General features: G+C 31.6%; 2 protein-coding genes across 3 annotated transcripts; one reads left to right on the top strand and one right to left on the bottom strand.

The window, feature by feature from the left end:
* The first annotated feature begins 1,406 nt into the window (after positions 1–1,406).
* On the top strand, positions 1,407–7,567 carry LOC134681149 (deleted in malignant brain tumors 1 protein-like). The gene is made up of 5 exons (XM_063540605.1): positions 1,407–1,545; positions 2,287–2,482; positions 4,079–4,221; positions 5,071–5,112; positions 6,640–7,567. Exons 1-5 carry the CDS (start codon positions 1,500–1,502, stop codon positions 6,933–6,935), a joined length of 723 nt encoding a protein of 240 aa, XP_063396675.1. The 5' UTR covers positions 1,407–1,499; the 3' UTR covers positions 6,936–7,567.
* Positions 7,568–14,636: 7,069 nt separating this feature from the next.
* Positions 14,637–21,479, bottom strand: LOC134681982 (uncharacterized). 2 transcript variants are annotated; one of them, XM_063541602.1, is made up of 8 exons: positions 21,129–21,479; positions 20,011–20,117; positions 18,128–18,215; positions 17,505–17,662; positions 16,783–16,819; positions 16,394–16,480; positions 15,832–15,867; positions 14,637–14,971 (listed from the first exon to the last, which is right to left on the bottom strand). In XM_063541602.1, the coding sequence occupies exons 1-8, from the start codon at positions 21,186–21,188 to the stop codon at positions 14,843–14,845; spliced, it is 702 nt and encodes a 233-aa protein (XP_063397672.1). In that variant the 5' UTR covers positions 21,189–21,479; the 3' UTR covers positions 14,637–14,842. The 2 variants fall into 2 exon arrangements, with proteins under 2 accessions (XP_063397672.1, XP_063397673.1); XM_063541603.1 differs by having other exon boundaries at positions 14,852–14,971; positions 15,791–15,867; positions 21,129–21,477.
* Between the last annotated feature and the right edge of the window lie 1,472 nt (positions 21,480–22,951).

Consider the following 22,951-nt stretch of genomic DNA (forward strand, 5'->3'; position numbering starts at 1 on the left):
AAACTTCCTCTTGGCGACTTTCAGTTTAACAAATGATAGATAATTGATTCATGATTCAAATGCTATATTCAGATACAGGATATCTTATTTTTAACAATTCTAGAATTCAGATGAAAAAGAATTTTCTTTAAATTGACCCGGATTTGGATGGATATCCTAGTCATGAACTAACAGCAACATTCAGATAAAAATATACAAACATTAGAAGTGAAAGTTTGGTAATATTACTCATAGAAATAATAAGATGTGGTATATATGCAATTAGACAACTCTCAATCTAATTAACAAATTGTAAAAAAAACCTACCATAGGTCAAAGTATGGCATTGAATACGGAGCTTTTGCTCACACCGAACATGAAGCTATACAATAATTGTCCCAACTTATCTTTTTATATATAGATATAAACAAAATGTGGTATGAGTGCCAATGAGACAACTTTCCATCCAAGTAACAATTTATAAAAGTAAACCATTATAGTTCAAGACACAACCTTCAACATGGAGCCTTGGCTCACACTGAACAGCAAGCTATAGAGGGCCAACAAAAATACTAGTTTTAAACGATTCAGAGAGGATTACCAACGGTCTGATCTATAAAAACTTATTATGACCCTTATCAACAAACGACAAACACTGACTAAAAGCCTTCTGACTTAGGTCAGGTGAATACACATGCAGTGGGTTTAACAAATCATCAATAAACTCAGGATATGAAAATCGAATATTTTGAATAAACACGATCATACTAAATATATTCACTCAAGAGTATAAGTAGGGTTTTGACCTTTGTCGAATAAATCACAAGATGTTTGTTTGTGGTCTCTTTCAATACATTAATTTTGTAACCTAATTGTTATCAAAGGTACAAGGCTTATAATTTGTTACGCCAGACGCGCGTTTTGTCCACATAGGACTTATCAGTGACGCTCAGATTAAAAAAAGTTAAAAATCCAAACAAGTATAAAGTTGAAGAGCCTTGAGGACCAAAAAACAAATAAAAATGTGCCAATATACCTATTATATATATATCAATATTACCACACTAACAACAAGAGGAAATGACACTTACAACAAGAGGAAAACACACTAACAGCAAGAAGAAAACACACTAACAACAAGAGGAAAACAACAGAACGACATTGTTCTTTATATAATCAGCGTTTTTCCTTAAACATAATGTCCTAGTACATTTGAATAATGCCTTCCTTTTCAGATTTTAGTCCTGATATGAGATCCAGAAACACCTTAATCTAATAGATATAAAAATCGCAGTCTACATTCCGCCTCTTCATAAACAAAGGTGCTCTGTAATATAATATGTAACAAATATAAATTTTACCACGAACATATTTGTCACAGGATATATCCCTTCCATCTGACGGAAATAACTCAGCTAAGTTTAAAGTGTACTTTAAGTAGTGTGCTTGAAATTTCATGATACAATGTGAGGGAGAGATGATATGAATGTTTACTGAGATTTTTACATTTGGATTTAAAAATGATTCTTACATTATCTCTCGTTGTTTTTCTTCACGAAGTCTTGGGTAATATTTATCTATTATTTTTATTTGGAATTAACATACTTGCCAGTGAATTCTTTATGGATTACCTGTAAACTTGCCATAAATAAAATGTTTTTATAATACAAAAAAACAAATAATAATAATAATAATAATAATAATAATAATAATAATAATAATAATAATAATAATAATAATAATAATAATAATAATAATAATAATAAACGGTTAAAGATGTTAAATGCAGCCAATCTTATTCGTGAAGTAGATCGATGCCTTGTATAACACCGAAAAGGATTATAGATTAAGACAACAGTAGTATACCGATGTTTAAAAGTCAGAAATCGATTGAGAGGATGCAAATCCGCGGATTACAAACTGAAACCGAGGAAACATCGACAAACGATAAGACATAACAGATAATCCAACCGAAATCATAAAAGAAAAAGAAAATATGAATACATTAATGCTGGATGTAAACATTGGAAGTCAAAACTCCAAAGTGGCGAATATGTGTATTGGTTAACGAATTTTTTTCGGAGCTACATAACTAAAACTGAGCTACTGACTTAGTTTAAATTGTCAGAGAACATTTTCTTTTATTTTAAGAGAAAATATCTTAAATTTTAAGGTTCAATTGAGTAACATCTTTTCGAAGAAATATTTCGTTATCGACATTTCATGTGTCGCTTACTGTAAGTCTAGCTCTTGTTAAAATCTTAAAAACTCATAGAACATTAATGATCTTATTCTTATGTTCAATAGCTGCAGAAGAAATTCTCCGTGATCGCAGTGACATTAAAGTTAAAACACCAAACTACCCAGATAACTACCCACATAATACCACCAAGATATGGAGATTTAAACATAACTATGGAGTGTGGAGTGTTTGCATCGATCGATTCTTCCTGGAAAATTCTCTGGATTGCAGGAAAGATTTCCTGGAAATAATGGAAAACAAGTAAGTTGATATATATACATGATATAGGAAACATCGCAAATATCTGAAAAAATACTTTAACATAGACATGATAGACAAAGAGTAAACAAAAGAAGACCGTCTAATGATGTTCTTTATCATGTCAACTGTCATGTACTTGAATTATCATCGATGAACTTCGAAGTCATGAGACTTTGAATCAGTGGTCGTCCCTGGCTCATGTCTGTCATCATTTTTTTTTGGAAAAATATATTGTTATGAATTAGTCCGTTAGTTTTCTCAATTGAATTGTTTCATGTCAAGGCCTTTTATAGCAAAATGTACTATACGTACGGGTTTTCTCATTGCTGAATGCCGTACAGTTGGTCATTATGGCAAATTTTCATAATATGAACTTTGTTGGCTAGTTGTCTTACTAGTACTTAGTGTTTTTGTGCTATCTTTTTTTTATTCTTGTCTTTCATTTTTGCTTATATGCTTTGTCAATATATAAAAGAAGACAATTGGATATTTTTGCCAATGAGACAACTCTCCACAAGCAACCAAATGACACAGACATTAACAACTATATGTCAAAGTATGTTCTTCAACAATGAGCAAAGCCCATACCCCATAGTCAGCTATAAAAGGCTCCGAAATGACAATGTAAAACAATTTAAGCGATAAAACTAACGGCCTAATTTATGTATATACCTTTTTGTGCTTCTTTGTTACATATGCGTTTATAACACAATAATCACTGTTGTACCCCAATTTTTTGACATTTTCACCTATGATGTCAGTTTGTTTTGTTTACAAATCGTTGTCAATATAATGGAATTTTATGCAACTGTCATACAAGTGAGAAGTTTAGCTAACTATAAACACAGTTTTAATCCACCATTTTCTTCATAAGAAATGCCTGAACCAAGTCAGGAATATGACATTTGTTATTCAATGTTGTGTTTGAGCCTTTTATTTTTGTCATTTGACTAAGGACTTTTCGTTTTGAATTTTCCTCGGAGTCCAGTATATTTGTGATTTTACTTTTAACAGTCTATCAAACTACATTATTTTATATTAAGACCACATACCTCAATGCATCTTCAAGAACATCACCCCTTCCTACCCCAACCTTTAAACTATGGTCAACTTATAAGCGATCATCGCTTCTTTAGGTTGATACAATATAACGTATAGGTCTAAAATATTAAATTTTGAGTCAAATAATGTATCTTGAAAAAATATTTGTACATAGTATTAAAATATATAATACCCGGTATGTTGTTATTATAGGTGCTGCGTGTTGATGTCCGTCGTTTCTATATTCTTTGGTTTGTTTTGATTATCTCCCTTCTTTATATTTTTGCCGATTATATTCTAGTCTTTATTTTTGTAAATTATTCTCTATTCTGTAAATTCCATCCAGACCTTCACACATGTCTATAAAAAGTTAGTTATGAAATGAGATAAAATTAGTTGGCTTCTATCTTTTCATGATTTTTAAATCTTTTTAATGATTTGAATAAAAAGTAGAAAGGAATACTCGTTAGGATGCAACCACTTTTTATTTCTATATTAATTTTGATCTGGTGTATGCACACATCACCTTTATCAGTCGATTTATATGTCTTATAGGACCTCTGTAAAGTTTTGTGGAACAAAGTCTAGCGGAAGTCTGTACACATCAAAAGGACCAGAAATACTGCTTAAGTTTTCATCTGATGGTTCTATGCAGCAGATGGGATTTCATCTTGAAGTTCTTCATTTCGTTACAGAAGGTTAGTTCTTACAATGTATTCGTAGTTATCAAAGGTACCAGGATTATAGTTTAGTACGCCAGACGCGCGTTTCGTGTACATATGACTAATCAGTGATGCTCAGATCAAAATAGTTATAAAGCCAAACAAGTATAAAGTTGTAGACCATTAAGGACCCAAAAGTTCCAAAAAATTGTGCCAAGTACTGCTTAAGTAGTCTATGTATGTGATATGAAAGTCCTTAGTATTTCGAATAATTCATTTAAATTTGTGGGTTTTTTTTGATAAATAAATTGCATTTTTTATTTGGAAATGATTATGTCAGTAAAGTACAAGCTTATCTACAGCTATATTGTATTTGCCTCGTACTTTTTTTACTACTAAGATGTTTGCATAAAATCTTTGTCTGTCTACTAGTATATGATTCTTTGGTATATGCATGTTCACATGCAAAAAAGTAGGCTTTTAACGGGATCTTATGGTTATAGTTGCGCAAGTATTGAAAACACCTCATTTGCATTCTGTAAAAGAGAAACCAATGATGCCAAAGGAATTTTCAAACTCATCAGTCGAAAACGAAATGACAATGCAATGATGGCAAAAAAACGAAATGACTTTACAATGAAGGCAAAAAGCGAAATGACAATGCAATGATGACAGAAAAACGAAATAACTTTACAATGATGGCAAAAAACGAAATGACAATGCAATAATGGCAAAAAACGAAATGACAATGCAATGATGGCAAAAAAAGAAAAAGACCAAAAGTATGTAAGCTTATGTAAAGAAGAATACAGAAAGTTCTCTTTTTTTGTCGTTTTCGTCCAACTGTCAAACATTTCTTCATGTTTATATTTCATTTTATTGAAGGTGATATAGAAAAGACAATTAATGACAGAGAAAGAAAGAGAGGTAAGTTGTCATAACTTCTCGATAAAAAAAAACCCAGATACATCTCAAATCAGATGGTATATTTTATAACAACACGTTATTTAATTCTGCGTTCATAAACTAAAGAATTATTTAGACATGTTAGAAGCTAAGATTCTTAACCTTGAGAAATTAACAAGCATCTTTTTTATTAACATTCAGTGTTTACAACGTAATTGTATTGTAAAAATATTTCAATGAACGTTATTTATCTGAAACAATATTTGAAAAAATATTATGTATAATAACCGAAACATTTGAAAATCTACATGGTCAAAAAAGACATAAAATATTAACCCTTAGTTTCTTAATGATTTCTAAGTTTATAGACGGACAATTAAAGAAGAAATGTTTGTTATAAAAGAGGGACGAAAGATACCAAAGGGCAATCAAACTCAAATATCTAAAACAAACTGACACAAACACATGACACAACATAGAAAACTAAAGAATAAACAACACAAACCCCACCAAAAATATATATATATATATTATTAAGTAAATGGTTACAAATTATGTCCATACCGAAGTGTTGGGAATATGGCAGTTGTCATTAAATAATCCGTTTCTATAGCTAATTTTGTATATTAGCGTTTATATTTGTAGCAGTCCAGTGTGTCTGATGCTTCTTTGGTTTCCTCTTAAATTTTATAGTTGAAGTGTTTTCACCAGGTTTAATCCACCATTGTCTACATAAGAAAAAAATGCCTGTACCAAGACAGGAAAATTGTTATTGTCCATTCGTTTGATGTGTTTGAGCTTTTGATTTTGACATTTGATTAGGCACTGTCCATTTTGAACTTTCCTCGATGTTAAGTATTTTTTTGATTTTACTTTTTTGCTTACTAGATTTGTTTAAGTTAAATCTATTTATAACCATTGGACAGAAGTATACTAATGTTGCCTTTAATGACAACAAAATACCTGAGAGGGTGAACTGCAACACAGATTTTAATGTGATGTTCGTCAATTTTGTTTATTCACCATTTTTATCGTAGACGTCATTGAAAATTGCATCATCTATATTCTCAAGTGTTATTTGCAATATGAAACTAAATAGACAATGTAATGTTCTTGAACGAAAAGATTGAGTTAATTTTCATTCCTTGATATCAAAAATGGTTTTTATATTTGATAAATGATTAAATGTTAAAAAAAAACCTCAACTAAGTAATATTGGCATAAAATCAGAAATCAATGACTGAGTTATCAAATAACAGATACTTTAGGCACAGTTGTTATCAATTCGTTTGATTTGTTTGAGCTTTTAATTTTGTGATTTACTTAGGAACTTTCCGTTTAGAGTTTTCCTCAGATTTCTGTATTTTTGTAGTTTTACTTTTTGACTTCCCCATCCTGCATATTAATCACTTTAATCACAAGTGTTTTAATGATGAAAATGTCACCAAAAGGTTCACCAATTGATCATAACTACCTCATGAGTACCAACATTGCATATTTTCCGACAAATTGTGTTATTGGTTATATTTTCGGCTTAATTTATTCCAGCTGCTAGAGCTAATGTGACGAAGTACGTGGAAGGGAAGCTAACGGACTCCGTGTTGTTCCTAACACTGGTCAGTTTGCTAGGCCTTGCACTGGTCAGCCTTATTCTGTTGATCGTCTACTACATTGTAAATATCAACAGAAAGAACCGTCGACAGAACAGCAACTACAACAGGAACGTTGTATTTCAGACACCAATCATAGCGACAAAAAGCAGACGATACAGCAAGTCAAACTCTCGCGATGATTCAAAAGCGGAAGCAAACAGAGACAACAGGACTCCAACAAGATATGTGTAATGAGTAAAAACAACCACTCACGTGTATGGTTTGATTTAACTCAGAGCACCGAAAGTAAAATGCCACTAGACGTTTTATTTCATGACGGCGAAAATTACTACACCAATCAGTGCTTTATTTCTTTGAACATTTGAACCAAATAGATTGATAAATAGATGAATAATTGGTTCTTAAAACATGTGATGACAATGTTTGGATTATTTGTTTCTAGGAATCTATGGTGCCATTTAATGGAATATTTGTTTCTTTTTGTTATGTTCCTTTAATACAAATGCACGATATATCTTGATATCAAAGAACATTATTTCTATATGATTGATTGATTGATTGGTGTTTAACATTACTTTCAGCACAATTGGCTCTATTGGAAAATATCAGTAAAAACTACCAAACCTACGCTTTATAGCCGACAATTCTATTCAATGAAGGTTGAAAGTGAACGCACCAGAACCCTGGGAAGCGGCATTCATTTTTTCTACAGAAAAAATATTCATGTATAACAAGAAAATGAGATACTATCTTTGTAATCATACATCATTACATGCGTTGCTTGTTTTTTGTTATAGTTAGATATACACAAATTTATAACATTGGTTGCAATGAAATGTTGTGATTTCCGAGTCGAATAATAACCACACTTCACTTGTGAAATGAATCAGTTTCCTCCTTAATTGTCACACAGTAGTAGGTAATGCCAGAACAAGAACACGCAGAAAGAGAATAATATTAAGAATGACCAAACTACACATTAATTAACGCTTGTTCGTTATAGCCTTTATAGATATAGTTGGCAAAACCTTTCGAAATGTTTGGTCCTCAATGCTTTTCAGTTTTGTTCTTAATTTGATTTTTGTATACGAGAGTCACTTGTGAGACTTTCTTATGTGTTTTGCGGTAGATGAAAACAGTAAAAATTAAAAAAAAAAATACCGAACTCCGAGGAATATTAAAAACGAAAAATAACTAATCAAATGGCAATTCAAAAGCTCCAGCACATCAAACAAATTGAAAACAACTCACATTTTACATTACCTTGTGTACACAATTTTAAAACAGGTATCTATAATATAGTTTATTACCGTCGTACAGTGTTAATATGTTTGTAAGGTGTGTCTTCATTTTACTAGCCAATGAAAACATTAACTGTTTACTTCTTGTCCATACATCTTGTTTCGCCTACAAGTAATGGCATGCGATGTAAATCTTTTTTTTTGTCAACAGTTTCTATGTTAGATAATAATAACCTCAATCAGCTACCCTGTGATCTTGACAATTTTTTAGTAAATCCTGTTTATGATTTTTATATTTGTAAGTGTGGTCTCCCTCGTTTCGTGTAATATACATTTGCTTCGGATTATTCAATAAACTCTGTCTTTTCGAGTCGGTGTATTCTTGTTAATGTTCCCCTGTTACATACAGATATCTCATTTACCCTTGTTCAGATTCAAACATGAAGGACAGGAAGAACTCTTTTTATCGTTTACAGTATCTTATTTATCATATTTTTTCAAAGTTTGGTAAAAATGAAATTGACGCAAAATTGCTTTCGTCCATAACATTTGAATGTAAAAATGGTGATATAAGTTATGTGTTTTGTGAAAGAACATTTCAATATTGTAAAAAAAAGTAATATGCAAAGGTCTGAAGTAAATTCTATCACATTTTTTCTCTGTGTAATATATTTTGTAGTTTATTTTTATAAACGAATGTATGAATTATGATTCAATAAATGTATATATATATTTGTTGTTGCTAAAAATTTGTCACTAATTATACACATTATAGAATATGGGCATAAGAAAAAATAGTCAATTTCATCTCAAATACAGAACTCGCCGGAACCGTTCACCGAAGTTCCGATGTAGGAATAAAACCACTAATTTACTGCCTCTTTAATTTCGAATAATAAACAATGCAATTGCAAGCATTAGTATATACTTGTCTATTGTTCAAATATATAGTGGCAGCTGAATTCGCTGTCAAACTATACCTTATCCTGAACTGTGCTAAAAATTCAACAGAATTAAGTTTGTTATAGAAAACTGGTCCTTCTGATCTGATCAACTGTGCAAATAAACATGCATTCCTATCGTCATTTCATAATAATGGTAGTTTCAAAGACTAACACAAGTCCTTGCACTTTTATATAATACCAATATTGGCAAGTAAATATTTTGCTCTTAAACAAAGTTACTGCTAAATGAAGGAACTTTTTTGTTAAAATTATGTTCCACATATGTACTTTCTTGTATGTATTTTGGGACCTAGCACGAATTTGTAGTTCTATACCTATGAAAATATTGCGTTGCAATGAGATGATTAAATTTACCACGATATGTTAAAGTGAAAAAGTATTATATATATATATATATATAGAGAAAAAGAAGATGTGGTATGATCGCCAATGAGACAACTCTCCGCAAGAGACCAAAATGACTCAGAGAAATTAACAACTATAGGTCAACTTACGGCCTTCAACAATGAGCATAGACCATACCACATAGTTAGCTATAAAAGGCCCCGAAATGACAATTTAATTAGGTTTTTGATTTTTTTCTTAAAGAAATTGTGTGCCAAAGTTGTAAATAGCACTTATCCTTAAGCACCAATATAAGTATATAATTTGTTAAGTACGTCCAACGAATGTTTGACACTCTAAAAGCTATCAATTCCACTATTTTTGTAGACCTTTTTGTAGCAGCCTCTGGTCTTTGTTAGTCTTGTATTATTTTAATTTTAGTTTCTTGTGTACAATTTGGAAATTAGTTTGGCGTTCATTATCACTGAACTAGTATATATTTGTTTAGGGGCCAGCTGAAAGACGCCTCCGGGTGCGGGAATTTCTCGTTACATTGAAGACCTGTTGGTGACCTTCTGCTGTTGTTTTTTCTATGGTCGGGTTGATGTCTCTTTGATACATTCCCCATTTCCATTCTCAATTTTACTTTAAAAAAAATATATAATACCAGGTTTTCGATTTACCAATTAATCTAAACTGTCAATTAAGAATAGACAGTTTAGATTAATGGGTCCATCAATGCCCATGCTACGTCAATCTTCAAAGACCCAAATGTTGCTAAACACCTATCCGACCTCCATGATAAATATGTTGTTGTCCCCGCAGACAAAGCCCCAAATAACATCGTTTTTGTCTGTAAAAGTCATTACATTAATTGCTTGATAAACGAATTAGGTATAGACAATTCTCTTGGAAACTCAACATATACCTTCACAACACTTACCAAAGAGGAAATCCTGGATAATCATTGGTCTGTTCCTTGTTCCTTTGGTATTTCAACCAAAGATGAAGAACTGGATCTTCCATCACTGTATTGGATACCTAAACTACATAAGTGTCCTTACAAACAACAGTATATTGCTGGGTCATCCAAGTACTACACGAAACCCCTTTCTAAATTATTAACATCTATTTTATCAGCAATCAAAGACGGGCTTAAAAGTTATTGTGAAACTGCCTATTCTAGAGGTGGCGTGAATCAGATGTGGATACTTAAAAATTCCAAAGATCTTTTAGAGTACATACAATCTAACTCTCTTTCATCTTGTAACAGTATTAAAACATTTGACTTTTCTACTCTTTACACAAGTATTCCACATTCCAAACTAAAAGACAAATTAAAAGAGTTGGTATTACTTTGCTTCATAAAAAAGAATGACCAACGTAGATACAAGTATCTTGTCTTAGGGAGGGATAAATCCTACTTTGTAAAGAATCACTCTGATTTAAACCAAAAATTCACTGAAATCGATATTATCAAGACGCTTGATTTCTTGATTGACAACATATTTGTTACGTTCGGAGTACGTGTTTTTCAACAGACTGTCGGCATCCCAGTGGGAACAAACTGTGCCCCTCTACTTGCTGACTTGGTTCTTTATTATTATGAGGCTGACTTCAAGAAGGAACTTCTTAAGAAGAAAGATAAGAAGTTAGCAAATCCTTTAACTCTACTTTCCGCTATATAGATGACGTTCTTTCACTAAACAATTCAAAATTTGGTGACTATGTGGAACGCATCTATCCCATCGAATTTGAGATAAAGGATACTTCAGAAACAGTTAAGTCGGCTTCATATCTTGACTTACATGTAGAAATTGACAATGAGGGTCGGTTGAAGACAAAACTTTACGGCAAAAGAGATGATTTCAGCTTTCCAATTGTGAACTTTACATTTCTAAGTAGCAACATTTCAGCAGCACCTGCATACGGGGTATATATCTCCCAATTGATACGATATTCCCGTGTTTGCATTTCCGATCATGATTTTCTTGATAGAGGATTACTGCTCACAAGAAAGCTATTAAACCAAGAGTTCCAAATGGTGAAGTTGAAATCATCCCTTCGTAAATTTTACGGACGCCATCACGAGTTGGTTGACCGTTATGGAATAACCGTTTCACAAATAATATCGGATATGTTCCTTACGTCGTAACTACAATCTCCTTCCCTTTCATGAATTTGACCTACCGAATTAGACTATTTACCGGATTTGTAATCACATAAGCAACACGACGGGTGCCGCATGTGGAGCAGGATTTGCTTACCCTTCTGGAGCACCTGAGATCACCCCTAGTTTTTGGTGGGGTTCGTGTTGTTTACTCTTTAGTTTTCTATGTTGTGTCATGTGTACTATTGTTTTTCTGTTTGTCTTTTTCATTTTTAGCCATGGCGTTGTCAGTTTGTTTTAGATATATGAGTTTGACTGTCCCTTTGGTATCTTTCGTCCTCTTTTAGTAGTTGTACAGTGGCTTGAAGAAGGTGGTAAATGATGCAGTTTCCTATTCATGTGCATACAGTTGGAGTTGTCATCTCATTCAGTTTTTCATGCAGAAAGTTCTTCGGATCGTAAAATTGGTAAGCGAAAATGTTTTTTTTTTTCAGCATTCGTTGGGTATACCAGGTTTTTTTTCTCCAGATTTACCTATCATGACTTTTTGAGTAGACAGAAATCCTGACATAATTTCAAACTTTGTGTTAATATAGTGTTAACCATGTTAACTGCACACGAACATTTATTTACATATTGGTCCATTAATCTCACCAAAAGAACATCGGATGGGATTTAGGTTAATATTTTTCTTACTAGGGAATAGAATCACATTTAAACTTTCCAAGATAGACACATTTTTGTAAATCTGATAGCCAGCTCTTCACTAGTTATAATAACACTTGGTGCACGTAGTAATTATTTTCCATTCCTATACTAGTATGATTGCATTTTCAAACATAATTGTTTATTTACTCGATAACCCGGACACATACAAATCAATTTATTTTTAAAATGTACCTTTTCACCCAATTTCAAGTATTTTTGTGAAGTGTTTACAAATGCCATTTTGTAAGGAAATACCTATTATCAAATTGTAAAATTTTTAATTCGTATATGTATAGAAAGATTTTTATCCTGTTGTTTGGAAATAGAGCATTTTCTAAAGGTCAATTCAACTTTATAAACTCATAATGATAATTAAAATATGGTTAATAATATTTATTATAAACACTAATGCAAACCTTACATAGACGGCAAACAACATTAACATATGTTTCCTTTTATCACAATATAGTAGATAGAGTAGTTGATACTACATTTACCTCTGTAAACATAATCCCTTTTCCACTTTTTCGTATAAATAGAATTTTATATTTCCCTTTAGCCGTGAAGTGAAATATCAAGATGGGGATACATGTGTTTCAAGAATACGAGAAAACAGTATTGGACGAAGTCGGCTATGAAGTAAAATCACTGAAAAACTCCAAGGAAAATTAAAAACGGAAAGTCCCTAATCAAATGGCAAAATCAAACGAATGGACAATAACTGCAATATTTCTGTCTTGGTACAGGCATTTTCTTATGTAGAAAATGGTGAATTGAACCTGGTTATATAGCTAGCTAAATCTCTCACTTGAAAGACAGTCACATTAAATCCCATTATATTGACTTCGTTGCGTGAACACAATAAAGAGACACAAAAGGCAAAATGTCATATATAGATGTACACCAGTCAATATTGTGTTATCATCTTAATCACTAAAAAAAAACTAATGTATCAAAGAAGCACAAAAGAGCATACATCGAATTAACAACTTCATTTTACTTTTTTATTATACCATTTATCTATCTTCGTAAAATATACCCATAAAGGATTAAAAGATTTTAAGTAATGGGACCTGACTGACAGATGGTTGATCATGGTTAGTTTAACATTAACTCTAACGTAGAATCGTGCGTTTGAAGTCACACCGAAATATGGAATAATTCTGTCCTTTAAAGAATGAAGTGATGCATAAGTACAGAACCACATCAAAAGAATAAAAAAACAGACTTAACTGTAAAAGTAAAATTAATAAAGACAAATAAAAGTATACTATAACACGTTATTAAGATATTAGACAACGTCAGTACGCAGAATCAAAACCATAATGTATTATTTGTGAATTTGATACGGATTATTTATCTGCAAGGTCTTGGTACCTTTAGATGAACATTTTTTGGGGGAAAAAGGACATAACGTTCTTTGATATACCCCTGGTGCATCAACGTTCTGCTCAGACACTGGTGACAGTTTCCAAAGTCTGAGTAGGATCTGCAAGCTCTTGAATGTATATCCCATATGCAGGTGAAGTTGGTATATTGCTACATGGTAGAGGGAAATTGATAATTTCTAAACTAAAATCGTCTCGTTAGTCATAGATTCTGATACTGAGATGACTGTGTACATGGTGTATGTCACATTCCAGGTATAAGACTAAAATTGAAGCGGAGGAAGCTGTGTCTGTTGTTTCTTTAATTTCTAGTTATGTGGGATATATTTATGTATTTGAAACTGTAAATAAATAACCTGACTTCTTTTATCTTATTGTTTTAACAAGTGTCTGAAGAAACTCCGATTCATATGAAAATAAGAAAAGGTTGTCAATTAAAATTAAATTTTTTTTAATTTTTATTAAAATGCGCATCTGGTGCAAGAAAATTGGTACCGTAAATTTTATTAGAGGCGCACACTTCGTTCCCATAGGAATGCCGACAATTTTTGGAAAAAGTCAAGGTCCAAATTTAGCAATCATATGTTGTCAATAAGAAACTCCAGCATACTGATCACTTGTTCATTAATGTATATAAAAAGAAGATGTGGTATGATTTCCAATGAGACAACTCTCCACAAGGGACCAAAATGACACAAAAATTAACAACTGTAACTCATCGTATGGCCTTCAACAATGATCAATGTTTTACCCTCTTGAGTAGGAACGGTCTAATCTATATAAAAAAAGAAACGAGAAACACTTTTGAACCACATTAACAAACCACAATCGCTGAACATCATGTTACTGACTTAGGACAGGTGCAAACAAATGCTGCGGGTTTTATTGTTTTAATATGCACCACGCTTCATCCAACCAGAAACAATAATGTAACATCACACATAAAAACACACTACAAAATATAAATTAAAATGACTCAACTGACAACTCAATCAAAGGACATATTAACAAAAAAAAGTAGACATACATAATAGTCATAAGACGTGACATCAGCTACTCAGATATATTTACAGATATCGTAAAGATGAAAAAATGTTTACACATGAACATGATGAAATGATTGTGTTACGTATATAGTACAATATCTTAGGGATTTAGATGAGTTCATAGAATTCAAACATGAATTAAAACAAATTTAATGAGGTTTGATAATTGAGCCAGGCAAATGGTTCCACTCTTTAAAGGTCTTTAGCACAAAAAGAATGTTCTGTTTACATTTTCCTGCACTGCCATGATGTTCATATGATTAACTTCTTGCTTTTCTGTTTTTAAGTAACTTTACTTTAATGATTAGGTCGTTACTTTAATGAAATGGAACTATTGTGTTTATCTAAAAAGTATGCTATATATTGGTTTGAATTGGTCCTCTTGGATTTTGAATTGTTGTTTTTTCTCTTAATATGGCGGGTATAGCATCATCTTCATTGTCTATCTGATCTAAATCGTCTACACGATTACCCTTCCTTCTTCTCTATAAATTGAAAATAAGATAAATAAATATCCTGAAAAAAATACTACTCCGAATGAAGTGTTAAAATATGCAACCGAACAGTGAATGTCATGCAAAAATCTGTAAACTGTTAAAAATAATTTGTTAAAAGTGTTTACGAGTATACTCGAAATAGTTATCAAAGGTACCAGAATTATAATTTAGTATGACAGACGCGCGTTTCGTCTGCATAAGACTCACCAGTGATGCTCATATCAAAATAATTATAAAGCCAAACGAATACAAAGTCAAAGAGCATTGAGGATCCAAAATGCCAAAAAAATGTGCCAAATACGGCTAAGGTAACTTTTTTTTATAAATTTTACCATACCATGGAGGTTGTCTTACATTCGACGTTGTATCCGTATTTTCTGTGATATTGTCGGTCATTTATGACACCATTTGTTGAGTTGATTTGTTTGATATAATATATAAAAAAAATAGTCAAGTTCAACTAAGTTTAACCTTGTCTAAGAAATTCGAAACCTTATTTCTTGATAACTTCTTAATTATGCAACGGAGAATAACTTGTTCGGCTAATTTAAAAAAAAACTATGGTGACTGTCGCTTAAACTGTTGTGTTATGTTTTTTATTCCACAACACGAAATAAAAAAAAAATTGAAGGAAAATAAGGTCTTGTACATAAAACACATACAAAAGTTCTTTTTACCAGTAAAAGTATTTTATCTGTGTAGATGATTATTATTTTTTCATTGCAAAATACTGCCTAGATAAATAACCTTATGCGGTATGATGTAATCTTAACATTCATTACAAAATGATACCTAGAAGAAAATAACCTTATATGGTATGATGGATGTAACTTTAACATTGTCTATACCTTCTGCGCTATTCCTTTGATACATTGGACACAGGCCTGAAAATCAAAAAGAGTATTATAAGAACTAAGTTTAACGACATATCAGTTCTGATTGGTCATGAAACATCTTTTTTTAAATCTACAAATCCTTGAATAGTATGTATGGTGTTTGGTGTTTTTTTCATTTATATCTGAACTTTAGAAAGATAAATCATTGCTTGTTTCTTTTTAATTTTGTACCCTTTTTTCTTTCTCGCATTGTATGCTTGTTCCCCTTCGCTCACAACGTCTTCTGATTGCAAGTCCTATTTCGAGGGGGGACTTTCGGGTTGGGTTACGTAGTTTTTTTTGTTGATTCGGATTAAAGATAATTTGAAAGTTGATACGTGACGGTTTTTAATAGTTTTGATTAATGACTTTCATCCATGAAATGCAGTTCGCGCCATGACTAGTTCTTTAGCAATTGAATTATTGCAAGTTCGCTTAGTTGCATTATTATGAGATTTGAAAGTATAGGCGTAAAAACATAAGCATATAAGAAGACAACATTCGTTTTTTTATCAGTGTGTTACGTACTACTTACATTTCTATTATAAAATAGAATCACTGCAGCAAAAGCAAGGGCGACAACTCCTACTCCCGTTAGTATATATGGTAAATAGTTAGTACGCTGTAACAATAACCATCACTGTCATGATTAATACCACGTTATCATGTAGTATTTATTTTTACAAATACACATTAATGCAAAGGATGGCGTAATTTGGCAGTATTTCAGATTTTTATGAAATTATAGTGAATGTGTTTGAAACTTGTAAAACTGTTTTTGAATTTAAATGGAACCAATTAGTGCATGTATTTAAAATAATTTAACGTTTTCTGAATATCGGAAAAAAGTTATACGAGTATATAATTTACTTCCATATACACACTCAATCAGTTCAAAATTCAAAATAACTATAGAATACATACTGTACACTCGTCGCCTATTTTCACTTCAAACGAATAGCTATAATATAATCGAAAGTATATATAATATCAGTAATACTTTATTGTGTTGATTTATGCGTTTTTTGTTTGTTTTTTTGCTAGATGTAACCTCATATCATTGGTTGTATATTTTTCTCATGACTTACAATACATGTATGTCCATTGTTAACATTTTATAAAACTTCTATTATACTACTGTTTTTGATTGATTTAATCATTTCTACACTAAAACAATATTTTTGAGTCAGTCTTCTTAAAAGGTTTTCCTCATAATAATGTGTGTTGTTTACTATACTCAACATATATAAATACAATAGATACTCGAAAATGACCATCGTATTTCTAGTGAATTTATCAGACGATGTAATAGTTGTAACGAATTTGAAGATCAATATAATTTCTTTCTTTTTTGGCTTTGTAATAGTGTATTCAAAGTACAAAAACATTCAACATTCGACACAAGATGTCGGTCGGATCTTCATGATTTTTTTCTGGTTAACTGTAGTTTGTTTTCTGTTGACGATAAGTTTTCTTATTTTGTATACATTTATAGAAGCCTTTAACCTTCATTAAAAAGTGAGATAAAAGACCAAACTCTTAACTTGTGTAAACCTACATATGTCTGATAGATTAATCCCCAGTTCTTACTGAAAAAATAACTTAAGTCAACTATGTTGAGGTTATTAAAAGTATATTTATATTACTTGTTGTTAGAGTTATGTGCCTGTTCGATATTTTCAATCTTGCACGTTGCAGTTGGGCGTTTTAGACAAGTAGCATTCGGACCGTGCTCGGGTGGATTTTCGCATAAAGTATAGTTTTCTTTTCCAAAGTAGACTTTTCCTTTGATTAAATTTATGAACTGAAAATAAATAATATTATAAAATAAAGTAGCCATTATTTCAACATTGTATGGTATATTGAACAATTGACATAATGACATGGTTAATCTCGCTTCATCACTTATGAAATAAATCTCTTTAAATGGAGATAACTGACCTTCCCTAAAAGGTTATAGTGATCCTATAGATAATAATAAAAAAAGATGTGGCATGCACTTGCAATTAAATGATCCATATTTCCATGTCGGGGCCATTTATAGTCCACTATACACTATGGGATTTTCTCATTGTTTTAGGTCGTATGGTTGCATACAAGTATATAAATTGCGTTTATTCACTTTATTTGAACTTTGGTGGGTATACTTTCAACTGTCTCATTTGCAATCATACCACATCACCTTCTTTTTGTATTCACTAAAATATACTGAATAGTGCTTATATAATTATAGTATGTGTGTCGACCAATATTATACAATTATACCTACCTTTTCGCTGCACTTAAACACATGTTTATAGCCAATTATTGGTTCGAATTTGTGTGAAAAGCAGGTGCTAGTTGCATTCATATCACAACTGAAATTATAAGAGACAAACATTTAGGTAATTCTTGTTCTAAAGATGTTAAACATATGAGTGAAATTGTATCTTTTATTATTTAAGGGACCTCCGTGGCTGAGGTCAAAGAAGTTGAAATACTGCACCAAAAGCCACATGTCCAACAATGAGGTTGTGCGTTCAAATCCTGCACGTGATAGGTGCAATCGACACTAATCTTAATTGATTAGGATTGTCAGTTTTACTACCATCAAAAACAATATCCGAAATTGCTTGTCTGTAGTAAACTATGATCTTGTATAGCTGATTGTATACGAATTTGGTTTTGCTCATTGTTGAAAGCTGTATTTAAACATAGCTACATATAGAGTTAAATCGGGTCATTTTGGACATTGACAATCATACCACATCACCTTGTTTGATGTTTGTATTTTGTTTATTTCTGTTTAGATATTAGTTTGCCGTAGACTCGATATTTTGGAATTTTGTAATTTCCGTTAACGTAAGGGGAACCAACATTACAAATTATGTCAAATAGTTAAATTTTATACTTAGTGAGAAGAAAAATCACAGAAATAACGAACTCCAAAAACGCAAAGTCCCAAATCAAATGACAAAATCAAAAGTTCAATCACATCGAGCGAATGGATAACAACTGTCATATGCTTGGCTTGGTACAGGCAATTTCTCATGCAGAAAATATTGGATTAAACCTTGTTTTATAGCTAGCTAAAGCTTTCACTCGTATGGCAGTCGCATAAAATTCCATATGTGAACAAATCTAACAGAAATAGTAGGTTGAAATGTCAAAATAGGGGTACAACATTCAAAATTGTGATTATTATAATCTTAATCACTATAAAACACAAAAGGGCATTTAGGCAAGGCACATAAGCAAAAATGTAAGACAAAAATACAAAACTTAAGCATAGCACAATTATAACACAATGACGGGATGTACAAATACCGAGCCAAGTCAAATGGATATAATACAAAATACATTAAACAGTCAAAGAAATATTGAAATAGACAATTAAAAGAATACTACATTGTATTAACATCGTTTATTATTATTGATACGTTATATTTAATAACAAGGTCCTGGTATCTTCCGCTGAACTTTAAAAAAAAAGGACGAGACGTTCTTTGACATAACCCTGGTTCATCAATTTTAACTCAGACACTGGTGACGTTTAACAAAGTCTTAGTAGTAGCTGCAAGCTCTTGAATAATGACCGAATACGTTTGGAAATGTATATCCAATATACAGGTGAAGTTGGTATATTGCTGGAAAATGATAATTTAAAAATTAGAATCGTCTCTTTTGCCATAGTTTCTGGTACTGAGATGACCGTGTATGTCAAATTCGAGGTATAAGTCTAAAAAAAGGCTGAGGAAGCCGTGTCTGTTGATTCTTTAATTTCTAGTTCTGGGGGATCTATTAATGGAACCCAAACAGAAAAGTTTGTGTTGGTAATGGGAAGAACTTCATAAATACCTATATGAATGTGAAATTAAACGACAAGGCTTTTTTTATATTCTTGTTTTAGACAAGTGTCGGAAGAAACTGCAATGCATATGAAAATTGAAGAGGTCGGCAAGGGAAAGTATATCTACAGATACATTTTTCCACATGAGCGTTTTAAAAATATCCTTATATACCAACAAGAACACACTATCGCAACATCATTAATTTAGAGATAATTTGTGGACATTTGGTATGAAAGAACTTATAATTTTACGAAACCTTATTTATGTTATAGAACAAATTCAATATTATGTTCTGATGTGTTCTGAAAAACAAAATACTAACCCACGGCCAGTACATACTTCGATTGTCACGTTATCACAAGATCTGGGACATGTTGCGCTTAAAATTTCGATACTCGTCCCTTGGATGAAATCTGTATATCTAAACAACTGAAAAGATAACCAAAATATAGAATAGTTCAGTGTTGAAATGGTTTATTAGGTTAAAAGATCTCAATGTACAAATAATTATTTTTTTCTGTGCTGTATCATTGACTTATATCCCAGTTCTCCTTTATACATTTCGGTTCAAAACTGAGAGTTATAACCCAATTGGAAAATATAAATAGAATCGATATCAGTATGTTAACTCAAAACAGATATCATTCAGGATAATACTTTTGCACGAAACTCCCTAGGGACGCTCGAATGAAAAAATAATAAAGGCAAAATAAAAAACAAAGTTGAAGGTCCCAAAATTGGGTACGAAATACAATTCCGAAAAATTCAAAGTTTGTCGAGCCTCTTAAATGCACGAGTTGCTCTTCTCGCAAAAGTATTATGTGCCATATAGATCTACGCTATAAAAAGTACATGTATATAAAAAATATTCATTAAGTACTGTTCAAATAAGTTTGTTTTGTTTATCAAACATAAGAGATTGCATGTTTTATCAAACACCACAAGTTTTAATCGTTGACAATTTTTTTAATACGGAATCTTTTGTCACGACTCAGTCTAGACCTTTACTAGACTGTTACATTGTATTTCTATAGCAAGTGTTCAGTTTCAGGAAATTAGTATTTGGCCCAATAAGATATTTCACTAATTTTAGTATTTCAAATGTATTTTATTTAAGTGACGGTTTGATTTATATCCAAATGTTACGATAACGGTTCAATATTATCAAGATTGGTCATAATTATTTGTAAAAAGCAATTCTATACACTTACAATTATTTAGTAAACCAGATGTATTTTAAAAGAGGTTATCAAGTTATTAGAAAGCGGTTGGATACAACTGTTCATTTAAGGACAAATAATTTCTTTCGAATAGATTATCCGCATCCAAAACATAATTATGAATGATAAAGTATTGGCCACTGGACGATAAACAAATAACAATCGGTCAATCTTTATACACAGGAAGTGATAAAAAAAAATATAAAAAGATAACACTCACAATAAATAAAAGTATAATCATCCACACTTCTTTTGTAATACACAAATCATATACAATCATATCTCCCTGTTGATATTTTTCAAATTATCTAGTATGAACATATTGTTTATCAGTGATTAAATCGATACTGTTTCTATACACTTGAAATATTTGATGATAAAAACTTTCGTCTGAATATGTCTTCCTGTTTTATATTCCAATATTGATATAGTGACAATATATTTTAGTCTACTGTCAAACATATCTATAATCATTGAATACGTAGGAAACCTGCATATCTTAAGATATTAATCAAAACATTTGAAAGGCTTCGAGGGTCTAACAAGTTTCGTACTTAACTGAAAACAACTTACAGGGTCTGAGCGGAAATTTGATTAACGAGGTTTATATTTAATGCGTTTTCCTCGGTTTAAGATTGTTACCCTGATTTTGCTTTTTGTCCATGGATTTATCAGTTTGAACAGCGGGATACTACTGTTGCCTTTATTGATTTCAAATAACGTCTCTTTCTTTTCTTTTTTTTACATTTATCTATCATGTCTGTTTGTTTTGTCCACACACTGTTGTTAATATAATGGAAATTTGAGCAACGTTCGTACAAGTGGGAGGGTTAGCGCTACAAAACCACGTTTAGTCGACCAGTTTCTACATTAGAAAATGCCTGTTCCAAGTCAGAAATATGGCAGTTGTTTTTCATTCGTTTGATGTGTTTGAGATTTTGATTTTGACATAAAATAAGGAATATTCCTTGGAGGTCGTTTTTCTATATTTTCCATGTTTTTACTTTTTAAAGGGAAAAGCTTGAATCTTTTGCGAGGTTGAAACGAATAAAGCATTTACATTATTTTAAATTTGATACCTTTACAGAATACAGAAAAATAGGCAAAACAAATAAAAAATAATGAATAATGGGGACATCCTTTATTCTATGAAATATTTGATCGGCACTGATTTTCGAACTTGTCCAAGACATTGCCGATGAGCCTTTGATATAAATTTCATGAATATTTACACAAATTCTATAGAATAAAAATTTCCTTAGGGCATACTGAATAAAGGATTTGGCATCGATTTTTGAACTTGTTCGAGGTTTTGCTTTTACCAACCTATGATATACTAGTACGCAGTCAAGTAAGAATTGTATACGTTCACGACAGCGCTAACCAGACCTAACAGACGGATGCGCCGCGCGAGGGTGGGGTAAAAATTACAGGAAATGCTGATGTACAAAAATGTTTTACTGTGCCTAAATGTTTTCATTCCCCTCGTGTGTTACCCAATCGAAAAGAGGAGGTAGGGTATCTAAAAAAAAATGCTAAACCCCGATTCACATTAATGAGTCTACTCGTCGTTGTCTAAAATCACTGGTGGCGGAATCTTTTGAGGTGACAACCCTGTAGGATCTTCTGCTATTTATTTTTGCTGTGTTATTTCCTCTTTGGTGAATATCTCACTCTTCTATCTTTTCATTAAATATGCACCGGTATTGTAAAGCACAAGCTCATTCAGGAACTATTCATAATTGAAAATCACGATTAATCAATAGGAATGTTAAATTTTAGTACTCTAAAACCTCGAGCCTAACTCTCATGTCTTTTTGTGATGTGCAATAGACAGACCTTTGATTTTAGATTAACAAATTTCTATTTGAATAGTACAAGCACAAATAGTCTTTGGTTTCTTATATTGCTAGTATAAGATTCATAAAAAAATTTTGAAAAATTCCAACTGTAATTATATCATACTCTTAAATAGTGGTATAAATTGCTTTTAAATTTATCTGCACAATATACATGTATGCAATTCTGTGTTGCTTGGTGAAT

The sequence above is a fragment of the Mytilus trossulus genome, chromosome 8 (genome assembly GCF_036588685.1).
Source record: "Mytilus trossulus isolate FHL-02 chromosome 8, PNRI_Mtr1.1.1.hap1, whole genome shotgun sequence".
Taxonomy (NCBI): domain Eukaryota; kingdom Metazoa; phylum Mollusca; class Bivalvia; order Mytilida; family Mytilidae; genus Mytilus; species Mytilus trossulus.